Source organism: Tupaia chinensis, unplaced genomic scaffold, assembly GCF_000334495.1.
Source record: "Tupaia chinensis unplaced genomic scaffold, TupChi_1.0 Scaffold000186_1, whole genome shotgun sequence".
Classification (NCBI taxonomy): domain Eukaryota; kingdom Metazoa; phylum Chordata; class Mammalia; order Scandentia; family Tupaiidae; genus Tupaia; species Tupaia belangeri.
In genome coordinates this window covers 881,702-894,810 of record NW_006159661.1, presented here as the reverse complement: position 1 = coordinate 894,810, position 13,109 = coordinate 881,702, and the positions used below count along the sequence as shown (strand labels likewise).

Genomic DNA, 13,109 nt, shown 5'->3' with positions numbered 1-13,109 from the left:
AGCCGGCCGGATCCTCTGGCAGGTGCGTGGGCGCCGCAGGGTGGCTGGCAGTTCCTCTCCCAGGCGAGTCCCCGCCGAGGGTCCTGGTAGTTGCCGGGAGGTGACCTACACGCTCTGCACCGCGCCTTCGCTGTAGTGGTCGCGCAGTTGTCCTTGGCCAGTCAGCTGCTGTAGGTGGCAGCGAGGTCGGAGCGGGAGTGCGGCTCTGCGCCTCGGCGCCTTCCCTGTGACCTGACACCTGGGCTGAGGCGCAGATAGGAGCCGGCACTCGGATTCCGGTGTCCGCATCTCTCTCGCCCTCTGGGGAATCAAAGATCGCAGTAGATGCGTGCTGCTTGTTTCCAACGTGCGAAACTACCTGTCCTCTTTCTGAAAGTTAGGACTCTTGTGCAAAAGGACGGAGGTGGTGAATCAGGAAATGAAACCTGAAGTCGTAATCGGATCACAATGATAGAAACGATGTGCTTGTTGAGCAAGCACACAAAATTGTCAATCTGCAAGTTATGAGGGGGAAGGCCGATGGTTTCCAGAGAACCGAGACGCCAGATCCTGATTTGTAGAAAACCGCGGCGCAGCTAAATAGTCGCTCACGCTTTCGGTTCTGGGCTGCTAAAAGACAGTAAATTTACAACAATATTCCAAACGTGGCGTTATGATAAAGGATAAATTCACTCTGAAAGTTTATGTGTTGCAAATTCTTCCATTATCTATGACTTGCCCCGGGGCAGGAGTGGAACCAACTGCTTTGTAGGGGTTTAATAATCCCGTTAGGGAGGTGCGTTATGGATGTCATTTGGGTACAAATATGTAAATAAGGTTTTTTATAACCCTGGGTTTAATCCATGTGTGAAGGAGTTTTTGGTAACTAAGCATTTTTTAATGCTTGTTTATCAAAAGAGATCTGAATTCTAGGTGTATTAACATAAACTAGGCACAGCCTTTCGCCCAGGGTGGCCTTCCTGAAAAAGTTGTGGTTAAAGGGTGGAGAACAGCCAATGATCGCAGAGCGGGTGTGTGATCGAAACAGGGAAGCCAATCAGAGGAGGGCTCCGGGACGACCTGGAAGGAGCGAGACACCGGAGCTCGCCAGGAGGGGGAAACGCCCCTGACGGACCTGGACCTGTGGGGCAGGAAGCCGCTTGCTCTGACCGTTTCTAGAGCAGCCGGGAGTGCTGAGTGCGCCCGGTTGTCTTTGGATGGAAGACACTCGGTACGCGTCGTTTTGGGAAAGAGCTAGGCAGGAAGACAGGCTGAAATGACCTGCGCAGATTTGCCTTGGAGTATAACCAGCGCAAGCCTGATGTCTGCCGAATTCTCTCCATACATAATCAGCATGTGGAGAATGCCTGTGAACTCTGTATTTAGAGAACGCTTTAATAAGGACACTGTTTGTTTTGAAATATATTTTTTTCCCAAAAACGTGATACTCAAGCTACAATGTGGAGAAGACTAGAGGCAGGGATGGGCAGAAGCGGGCAAAGAGTCAGGAGCCTGCTGAGGGGCACCTGAGCCAGAGCGTCAGTGGGACAGATTGTTGTATTTAGGTGCAGTAATGGCCCAAGATGCCGCTGGCCGCAGGGCTTAGGGAATAAAGGATAGTCTGCAGGGCGGTCGAGGAAGGCTGGGCAGCAGCCATCACCTTCCAAGAGGAAATGCTGAGGCCTAGGTGGGAACGTTGCATGACTGAGGTGCAGGTGAAATTTGGTGAGGTGTCAGTGAGGCAGTGGCATTGTGTCTGCAATCTGGTGCCACTACCTATTACCCACAGGGTGAAAGGACAAGAAAGACTCGAGCCTCAGGCCTGGAAGAGTGGGATATCTCAGCTCAGGCAGGGCGGAGAGGAAACGAGGCTCCGATACCTGGTTTAGCCCTGCGTTCTCAGGACCCCCGAGGCTCCCCTGCAGACCTCGGGCGCTGGCTATGGAAAGTAGGTGGGCAGTGTGCGACCCGAGTCTGTCCTGCTCCTCAGTCAGCATTGGACCTGGGCAGCTTATTCTGAGGAAGCTGCTAGATGTGACTATGGTTTTTAAAACTGACAAATAGCTACTGGGGATTAATTTCCCTATCTCATCATTTGTTAGTTCATTGTTAAATACTTTTAATTCAAAATATGCTTATCATTCTGAAAAGTATTTATTTACCATATGCGAGAATGTATGGTATAATAAAAATTACATTAATTTCAAATTCATTCTCTTGTTTTTAGCTAGGGAGTGCGTTTGCTTGTCAAAGAGAGACAGAGGGAGAGGTGGAAGCCCTCCCCATGGAGAGTGGTAACTCTGTGATCCCTTCTCCATTTGTCCCTCCTTCTGGGATTTTGGGATTCATGTGCACGCATGCCGTCATGTGGCCTCACTCACTCTGGGTCTGAGAGGTTAACTACCCCATGGGGCCATGTGGGATCAGACTGCCTCAACCATCAGGCCACAGAGCCAGCTTCAAATGCATTCTAATGTGTGTGTGTGTGTGTGTGTGTGTGTGTGTGTGTGTATACATTTGACTCTTGAACAACACCAGGTTGAACTGCGTGGGCCTATGTATAGGTGGATTTTTTTCAGTAAATATTGTAAATGTATTTTCTCTTCCTTATGATTTGCTGAATAGCATTTGCTTTCTCTAGCTTACTTTGTGGTAAGGAAACAGTACATGATACATATACATATAGCATACAAATATGGGCTAATCAGTTGTTTATGTCATAGGTGAGGCTTAGTCAACAGTAAGCTATTAGCAGTTAAGTTTGGGGGGGATTAAAAGTTATATTCAGGGCCAGCTGTGGCCTGGTGGTTATGGTAGCTGGGTTCCCACATGGCTCCAGTCCTGGCCCCAGAGGCTGGAAAATCACACTGGGTGCATGTGTGTGTGTGTACCCAAACTCCCAACCAAATGGAGAAATGGAGAAGGGATTGTGGCATGGCTGTGCCTCACTGGGGTTGCTTTTTCTCTCTCTGTTTCTCTTTCTCTGGCCAGCTCACGTGCCCTCTAGCAAACTAAAAACAGGTTATATGTGGATTTTTACTTGTGGGGAATTTTGGTGTCCTCAACTCCTGCATTGTTCAAGCGTCAACTGTATAAATACAAATATAAATTTCACTTAAACATAAGTTGTATTTTTTTTTGGAGGGATTTTTGCTATAGGGCACATGTGCTTGCCAGAAAGACAGAGAGACAGAGAGACAGAAAGTGAGAAATCACCTCCCAGGGGGGATGGCCACACTGCAATCCCTTCTCCATTCTCCTCTCGGGATCTTGGACACGCACGCACAAGCGCGCGGCGTGAGTTTAAGCCACCGGGTCTGGGACTTGAACCACGGTTGGCTACATGGGAGTCCAGCGACATAGCCATTACGCTAACTGCTGGTCCCAAGTTGTATGTTTTTATTACTAGTTGTCCAATTTTTCTCCAGAATGGGCTTCACAAATATCCACATAAAGTGAGTCTTTGAATTCACAGAAGAATTATTTACTTATTTATTTATTATATAATATTACATTTTAATTTAGAAATAAATGCTTCTATGTTCTTGAGCCACAAACTTGATCTGTAACTGAAGTCTGTCATGTTTCATTAATATGCATATTATTGACAAGATTATATGTATATTATGAGCCCATACAGATTTTTGATGTCATATTGGTCTAACAGCTAGAAACACATTGTAAGCTAGAGTAGTTCAATTTTTGCTAAGATAATGATTAAAATACATTTTTAATTAGGTATATAATTGTATTATTTTTTAAAATTTGCTGCAGGGCATGTATGCTCACCAGAGAGAGAAAGTGAGAAAGCAAGCCTCCAGGTTTGGGGCTCAAACCATGGTCAACCACGTGGGAGTTAAGCTTTTCAACCACCACACCACCTGCCAGTCCTAAAAATATCTTTTTAGAAAGTAATGCCCAGGACCAACAGATGGTGTAATGGCTGTGTCGCTAAATTCCCACCCGTTGGCTTAACATTCATACCATGTGTGCGTATGTGCCCAAAATCCCAAGAGGAAAATAGAGGAGAAGGGATTGCAGCATGGCCATCCCCCCTGGGGAGTGATTTATTGCTTTCTGGCTCTCTCTCTCTCTCTCTCTCTCCCTCTCTCTCCCCCCTATAGCACAAGCCCTATAGCAAAAATCTCTGTCTAAAATAAAATAAAATAAAATAATAAAATAAAATAAAATAAAATAATGCCCTATTTTCCCAGTTTGCATGTAGAACAATTCTTTTTTTTTTTTTTTTTTTTTTGTGATAGAGAGACAGAAAGCCAGAAACCACCCCCAGGGGAGACGGCCACACCACAATCCCTTCTCCTCCACTCTCTTCTCGGGATCTTGGGCACACATGCACATGCACCTGGCGTGAGTTTAAGCCACCAGGTCCGGGACTTGAACTGTGGTTGACTACATGGGAGTCCAGTGATATAACCATTACACCAATTACTGGTCCTGTATAGAACAATTCTAAATTCACTCTCACCTATATTCCCTGAGAAAAGAGTTCTTAAAAACTATGACATAAAACTTTTTTGTGTTTTACAGGATGACTGTGGGAATATTTGCAAATTGTACCTTCTGCTTGAAAGTCAAGTGCTTACCTCGTCAGCAGAAGAAAAAGCTACAGAGTGACATTGAGGGAAATGGTGGAAAATTTTCCTTTTTATTAACCCCCCAGGTATTTCCAAATCCCATAAACAACTGTGTGATAAACATCATGCCTTTGGAACAGGTCTCGGTTAGAGTCAGCAGAGAAGATTGACAGCGAGGCAAGGAGGGAAAGCGGGAGAAATTGCGATGGGAGGCGCCAGCCACCCCGCCCAGTCTTCTCCAAGTCTGGGAGCTGGCGGATTGTCCAGTCCGTGTCAGGACAATGTCCTCACTCTGTGCAGTATATTCTATGAGAACACAGCCATTAGACTGAAATAGAAAGGACTTCAGACCGGGAGAAGAGTCACAGTGCATTGTGTGTTTGCAAAAAGCACACTGTCGTGACTCACTTGTGTGTCTACACTGGAGTGACTAAGTGTGCCTCCTGGGGGGCAGAAAGAGAAACGCAGTGTGAACTGGTTGTGGTGTAGTGTGTTGTTTACTGTTTAAAGGCTGAAGGAAGCTACCTTCCAACTCTTGAGATAAACTGTAGACCTGACATTGAAGAGATTGAATTCCATGTCTGGATGAAATCTTGAAAATAATTAAGACTAACCACCTTTACTTTATAAGAAGTAAAACTGAAGTCCAAAGGCTTTAGGTGCCAGGCCTGCTGGCCTCTGTCCTTTGCTCTCCTCTCCAGGGATCCAGCTGGGCTGACTCAGCCTCCCCCTCCCTGAACCACAGCCCTGGGCTTGGCCACAGTTAGCTCCATCTGTTGTGTGAAGGAAATTCAGCCACAGCTGAGTATCAGAAATGGAATACCCTGTTTACCTCCAGGTTAGGCAGAACGTGGTATAGTGCGCTCACTTACCTGTCTCAGCACTTCTGTGGGCGCGTGAATAATCCGCATCTGTTCTACCTTCTTAGTTCGTTCTGGGTAGAGAATTGTCAACATGTCTTTCCACTTTAGAAACTTTCACACGCAAGCTTTGTTTTGCAAAGTAAAACATTTGAAAATGTTTTGTCAATGCTTACAAACATTTGAAATGCACATACCAGCTATTATAAAGAAAGAGGCAGCCCTGCGTGTTTTTAAGGATGAGGAATGATCTCTAAGATAAGTGAAGTAGAAAAGCAAGTACAGAAGAGTGTGAGTAGTATGCTGCCCTTCGTGGACTTGCGCGTATCGTCTGTGTGTGGAATAGCTCTGGAAGGATACACGAGGAACTATTACAGTTACAACAAGGGGCAGCAACTAGCAAGAACGGTGGGGAAGAACTAAACAGGCCATTATTTTGCTTCTTAGTAAAATGCATGCACTACTTGCTAAATAAACCGTAGTAAATATTACAAATGTACTATTTACTTTGTAAAGTGCACATATTAATTTATTCAAAACTAACAACTTTGTAAACTAACAAATTTAATACATAATGGATACCCTTTGAACATTCCATTGCACACCTCAATGTCCAATGGGACATTGGACAGTTGCACAAAGATGTGTGCATAAAGGATGCTCATTGCAGTTTTGCTTGCAGTAGTGAAAATGTGTAACCTTCGTTACACTGGTTCAAACATTGGTTAATTAGTTATGGTATGTTCATATCCATGTTTTTAAAAAAACTGTTGATTTATAAATGTCTTAGATAAGACATTGTACTATTTATAAAAGGTTTTAGAAATATGAGAAAAATTATTACACTCTAGCTTAAAGTGAGACTGTTTAGGGTGAAAATTACAGATACAAATAATTTAAGTTCTAAATGATGCGTAATGAATTGACTTTTTTTTCTTAGTGTACACATATGATCTTAGATAATGCTGATGTTCTGAGTCAGCACCAACTGAACTCTATCCGAAAGAACCACATCCATATTGCAAACCCGGATTTTATATGGGACTCTATCAAAGAAAAGAGACTCTTGGATATAAATAATTATGATCTTAATAAGTCACTGGACATCATGCCACCTCCTGATCAAAAGACAAGTAGTTCTGGTAAGTATTTAATAACAAACCTTAATGTATTGTCGATGCTATGGTAAATATTTGGGTTTGTCCAAGGCATTATACTGATAAAGAACTGTCCAGAAAGTACTACAAAAACAATTACTCCCAGAAAATGGGCAGCAAAATAGTGAAGAATGAAAGACTACTTTAGCAATAGAAATAGATTCCTGGGGCTAGCTCCATGGCCTCGTGCTTAAGGCAGCCTGATGCCACTTGGCGAGCTGTATAGTTTGAGCCCTAGATCCGGAAGCTTGAGAAAACTCTGGGATGTGTGTGTGCATGCCCAAAATCCTGAAAGGAGGAGAAATGGAGAAGAGATTGCAGCATGACCGTTTCCCTAAGGAGCTTCCTCCTTTCCCTCTCTCTTGTCTCTGTGCCCCTCTGGTGAGCACACACTCCCTCTGGCAAGAAAGAAAGCAAGAAAGTGGGAAGAAGGGTGAGGGAGAGGAAGGAAAGAAGGAAGAAAACAAACTAAGAAGCTAACTGTAAAAGAAAAGAAATGAGGGACCAGCAGTTAGCGTAATGGCTATGTCACTGGACTCGCACGTAGTCGACCGCGGCTCGAGTCCCGGACCCGGTGGCTTAAACTCATGCCGCGCGCCTGTGCGTGTGTGCCCAAGATCCCAAGAGGAGAATAGAGGAGAAAGGATTGTGGCGTGACCATCCCTCCTGGGGGGTGATTTCTCGCTTTCTATCTCTCTGTCTCTCTTTGTCTGTCTGGCGAGCGCACGCGCCCTATAGCAAAAAATCTCTCCAAAAAAAAAGAAAAGAAATGATATTCAATATTCAATCTAGTGTAATCAGATTCAAAATAACTACAAAGGTCTTTCTCTGTCTCCGCTGAGGCAGCCATCTTGTTCTTTCCGTGTGCTGGTGTTGGAGGACCCTCCCTGCTTCAGGGTACAGCTCACAGAAAAAAGGTGGTACACAGAACCACTACTGCTGATGACAGAACTTCAGAGTTCTCTAAAAAAAAACTGGCTGTGAATAATATAGCTGGTATCGAAGAGGTCTTGCCGGAAACTTAGAAGCCCCTTTCTTCCCCTTCCTTTCTGGTGCTGTCAGTGGTGGTGACGCCTCCGGGGAAGAAAAGCCCACTTCCCACTGACCGCGGAGAACACTCAGCATCTCAGCTTGATGGTGACAAGGGCAGTTTTTGGATGGATCATGAAATGCTTCTAAAGTAGCCAAGAGTTAACTCTTCCTAACCTTTTTTATAATAACCATGTTACCACCAAGGTAACTTACCCTGTGGGATCAACTACACAGTAGGGTCATATTATTTACACAGGTAATTTATACAGTTTGACTCTACCAAAACACACACCACACACACACACACACACACACACACACCACACACACACACACACACACACAAAACGAAAAAGTAAATGAATAAGATAGAAAAAGTAACAATTTAAATAGTGCACGTTCAGCCTCCCATTTCAGTACGTCCCGGGCAATGGATGAATTCAAATCTGAAAAGTCAGTTTATATAGGTGAACATGATTAAAGACGATGGGACAGTTATTCATTTCAACAATCCCAAAGTCCAAGCTTCCCTCTCTGCTAATACCTTTGCAGTTACTGCTCATGCAGAAGCCAAAAACAATCACAGAAATGCTTCCTGGAATATTAAGTCAGCTTGGTGCAGACAGCTTAACAAGCCTTAGGAAATTAACTGGACAGACCTCACAGAAAGTCTTGGATAGCAAAGCATGAAAACCAGAAGACACCAATGAAGAGGATGAAGATGTTCCAGATCTTGTAGAAAATTTTGATAGGCATCAAAGAACGAAGCTAACTAAAATCTTTTCTGGTTTTGGAAACTGGCATGGACTAGATTTAACAAATCAGTTACGTGGTTCCAAAGTTTTACAGACACGGAGAACATCACCTGTTACTAGTTCAGTAATATAAATATTTTGTATATTAATAATGCTGTTTGTTCAGCATTTTTTTGTCATTTGATTTTGCATTTCTCACTTCCTCCCACGATCTATTCTTTTGGTCAAAATATGAAGTATTGGTGCAGCGTAAGGGTGTTTTGGTTTTTGATTTTTGTTGTTATTGTTGTTGGGTTATTTTTGGTGAAAGTATGTATATGTGTGTGTGTATACAGTGGAAAACAAATTGGAAAACAGTTCTACTTATCCCCCTCCTTCCTCCAGTAGAAATAAAGCAAATCTTTACACTTAAAAAAAAAAAAAAACTACAAAAATACTGATAATCTCGGGAAACTTGATTGTAATTTTAACAGAGAGGGGGTCAAACTTTATGTTAAAAAATTACCAGGGCCAGCTGATGGAATAGCAATTATGTCACTGGACCCCCGCATGGCCACCACAGTTTGATTCCTGTCCTGGTGGCTTGAAAAATCACACTGGGTGCATGTGCTTGAGTGCCCAAAATCCTGGGAGGAGATGGAGGAAAAAGGATTGCAGTGTGGCCATCCCCCAAGGGGTGATTCCTCATTTACCCTCTCACTGTCTCTCTCTCTCTCTGTCCCTGGTGAGCATATGTACCCTAAGGCAAAAATCTCTAAAAATAAAATTATTATCAGGGGCCAACATGTGGCATGGTGGTTAGGGCACTGGTATCCCACATGACTGACTACAGTTCAAGTCCCAGACCTGGCAGCTTGCTTTCTAACTTTCCCTCTCTCTCTCTGTCTCTCTCTGGTGAATTAAAAATAATAATGATAATTGGAACCAGTAGATAGCATAATATGTATATCACTGGAATCCCACATAGCTGCCTCATGGTTCAAGTCCTGGCTTGAAACTCACACTGGGTGCATGTGCATGCGTGCCCAAAATCCCGAGAGGAGATTAGAGGAGAAGGGATTGCAGCATGGCCATCCTCCCTGGGAGATGATTTCTCACTTTCTGTCTTTTTGTGTCTCTCCAGCAAGCACACGCACCCTATAGCAAAGTAAGTAAGTAAATAAATAATAATAATAAATTAAATTAATAATTCTTTTTAAAAATATTAACTTGAGGGCCAGCAGGTGGCATGGTGGTTAAGGAAGTTGGACTCCCACATGGCCGACCACGGTTCAAGTCCTGGACCTGGAGGCTTGCTCTCTCACTTTCCCTCTCTCTCTTTCTCTCTCACTCTGTCCCTCTCTGGTCAAATTTAAAAAATGAAATAAATGAATGAATAAATAAAGCTAAATAAAATAATTCTTTAAAAAAATATTAACTTGATCTAATAACTGTGGAAATTTTATGACCAGTGTTTTGCTAAGAAACTTCTTCCCAAAAGATGATCTCCCCAGAAGAAACATATTTCCTTTAGGGGCCGGGTGGTGGTGCAGTGGTCGCACCCATTCACTGAGTGTATATGTATATACCATGGTCTAGACCAGCTTTAACTGGGAGTGGATTGCAGTGTGAAGACCCTGTTAAGGTGCCTGTCTCTCTCTCTCTTTCTCTTTCTCTCTTTCTCTCTTCCCCTTTCTCTCTCATGACAGAAACAAACTTAAAAAAAAAAGAGAGAGAGAGAGAGAGAGAGAGAAGAAGCATATCTCCTTTATAAAACCAGATTTTATTTTGGAATCTGGCTAAAAAGAAAGTCTTTGGACATAGAAGAATCCATTCCTATGAGTCCCATCAAAAATCAAGCAGTGGGACCAGCAGTTCGCATAATGGCTATGTGGCTGAACTCCCACGTAGTCGACCGCGGTTCGTGTCCCGGACCCGGTGGCTTAAAAACTCACGCCGGGCGCGTGTGCGTGCGTGCCCAAGATCCCGAGAGGAGAATGGAGGAGAAGGGATTGCGGCATGGCCATCCCCCCTCGGGGGGTGATTTCTTATTTTCTGTCTCTCTGTCTCTGTCTGTCTGGCGAGCGCACGCACCCCTATAGCGAAAACCTCTCAAAAAAAAAAAAAAAATCAAGCAGTTCTTGGGACCAGCAGTTAGCGTAATGGCTATGTCGCTAGACTCCAATGTAGTCAACCACAGTTCGAGTCCCAGACCCGGTGGCTTAAACTCACGCTTGGCGCATGGGCATGCATGCCCAAGATCCCAAGAGGAAAATGGAGGAGAAGGGATTGCAGTGTGGCCATTCCCCTGGGGGAGTGATTTCTCTCTTTCTATCTCTCTGTCTCTCTCTGTCTTTCTGGCGAGTGCACACGCCCTATAGCAAAAACCTCTCAAAAAAAAAAAAAAATCAAGCAGTTCTTGAGCCGGCAGGTGGTGTGGAGGTTAAGGTGACTGGATCTTACACAGCCAACTCTGACCCAGTGGCTTGAAAATCACAGTGGGCATATGTGTGTGCATGGCCAAAATCCTGAGGAGAGTGGAGAAGGGATTGCAGTATGAGCATCCCCTTTGGGGGAATGATTTCTCATTTTCTCCCTCTGTCTCTGTCTCTGTTTCTGTTTCTCTCTGGTGAGCCCATGCACCCTACAGGGAAAAAAATCAAGCAGTTTTGAGAAATATTAATTTACACTAAGAACATGATATATGTTCATTATCAGAATAAACATTTTGATAGGGTGAAGCTTTTTTTAAGTTTTTGCCATAGAGCGTGTGCACTTGCTGAAGAGAGACAGAGAGAGAGGAGAAAAATGACCACCCTGGGGAGATGTCCAGGCCTCAGTCCCTTCTCCTCCATTCTCTTCTTGGAGTTTTGGGCACACACACATGCATACACACACACTCAGCATGATTTTCAAGCCACTGGCTCTGGAACTCAAACTGCAGTGAACCATGCGGGAATCCAGCACCTTAGTGAAACCCCTTTAGACAAGCAATTGTCCAGAAATGCTGTGACAATGATCTAACTTTCTTGCTGTCTCAGAAAAATAATAATTAAAGAAGAAATAGGCAGTATAGTAGACTCCTTTCACACTAAAAACATACTGTTCAACATCCAGAATAATCCATTCAGATTCAGGGTAGCTACAATATATTGATGATTTTTGAAATCTTGATTGTATAATTAAAACCAGAAAGAAATCCTTGCAGTAAGAGTTTCCTGTGTATTCCTGTGTATCCGTCCTATATATGCTGTCCATACTGTTATAATTCCTTTGTAGGAAAAATTAAAAGCGAAAGTTCACATAGAGCCCTTGAATTTCTAAGCTTTAGAGGAGGGAAATTCCTTCCATGACAAAACTCAGGAAGTCTCTCTCTGATCCTATAGTCTGTTAGAACCACATTCCATAATTGAGCTTGCCTTAATCTTCAGAAGACACAAGTGCCATTTCAAAATCGTATAGCTGGCCCAGCGGCTATGGTGCGGTGACACTGGTGCCCTGAAAGGCCGGAAGCTGTGTGGCCAATGGCAGGTTCGGATTCCCAGGATGACATGAAAACTTGCCAGACCTGTGGGCTCCCAGATCCTGAGAACTAAAAAGCAGGGGAAGGGGATCACGGCTTGACGAGACCCTATTGAGTGTGTTTGTTCTCTCTCTAACATAAAAAATTATATATTGTATGGCTATCAGTGAATCTCAAATAATGCCTATTACATTAGAATCCACTTTCTGTATCTGTCAAAATTAAAATATAAGGGACCAGCAGTTAGCGTAATGGCTATGTCGCTGGACTCCCACATAGTCAACCGCGGTTCACGTCCAGGATCCGGTGGCTTAAAACTCACGCCGGGCGCATGTGCGTGCGTGCCCAAGATCCCAAGAGGAGAATGGAGGAGAAGGGATTGCGGCATGACCATCCCCCCTGGGGGGTGATTTCTCGCTTTCTGTCTCTCTGTCTCTTTCTGTCTGTCTGGCGAGCGCACGCTCCCTATAGCGAAAACCTCTCAAAAAAATTAAAATATAATATATTCTCACACTCTCACACATCTTCCTCTTTTCCTACTGCAGCTAATGTAAGGAGAGCTAAAGAAAAACAGAAGGAGCATGGCGATATGGTCCATATTTTAAAATCTTCACAATTTCAGCAGTTAACTAATTTCAATAAGCCTTTGGGTGGTAAACAAGTGTTTGGTTTATTTTCTAGAAGTGAAAACGGACAGCCCATCCCCAGACAGTGACGCGGAGAAGGAAAACATCATGGAACTCTCTAAGTACTGTAATCTACTTCTGACCCTTAAGACTCTCAGGGTTTGCAAGTTTATGTTTGTAAACCTCAAATATATTAAAATACCATTTATAGACCTTTGTAGTATTGAGCTGTCAGAAAAGTTATGATGTACTTTTCCTATATTTTTCTATGCAAAAATGTGTTATGGGGGCCAGCAGGTGGTATGGTGGTTAAGGTGCTAGACTCCCACATGGCTGACCATGGTTTGAATCCCAGACCAGGAAACTTGCTTTCATTTTCCCTTTCTCTGTCTCTCTCTGGTCAAATTAAATAATAACAATAATAATGAATTAAATACATAAATCTTTATAAAATATGTTATGACTTTCAAGACAACCCAATATTTTTTTAAAGAATTATTTTATTTAACTTTATTTATTTATTTAAATTTGACCAGAGAGAGGAGAGTGAGAGGGAGAGAGAGAGAGGGAAAGTGAGAAAGCAAGCTGCCAGATCCAAGACTC

At 43.5% G+C, this 13,109-nt stretch overlaps 1 protein-coding gene and 1 pseudogene across 1 annotated transcript in view; both read left to right on the top strand.

Moving 5' to 3' along the window:
* Positions 1 to 13,109, top strand: part of PARP4 (poly(ADP-ribose) polymerase family member 4) — a 115,008-nt gene that overhangs the window by 487 nt on the left and 101,412 nt on the right. The window contains exons 2-4 of the mRNA XM_027771130.1: positions 4,528 to 4,660; positions 6,375 to 6,576; positions 12,562 to 12,628. Of these exons, the coding sequence (XP_027626931.1) occupies positions 4,529 to 4,660; positions 6,375 to 6,576; positions 12,562 to 12,628 (401 nt within the window). The 5' untranslated portion in view covers position 4,528. The remainder of the gene's footprint in view (positions 1 to 4,527; positions 4,661 to 6,374; positions 6,577 to 12,561; positions 12,629 to 13,109) is intronic.
* LOC106734705 (transcription factor BTF3 homolog 4 pseudogene) lies at positions 7,336 to 8,803 on the top strand (annotated as a pseudogene).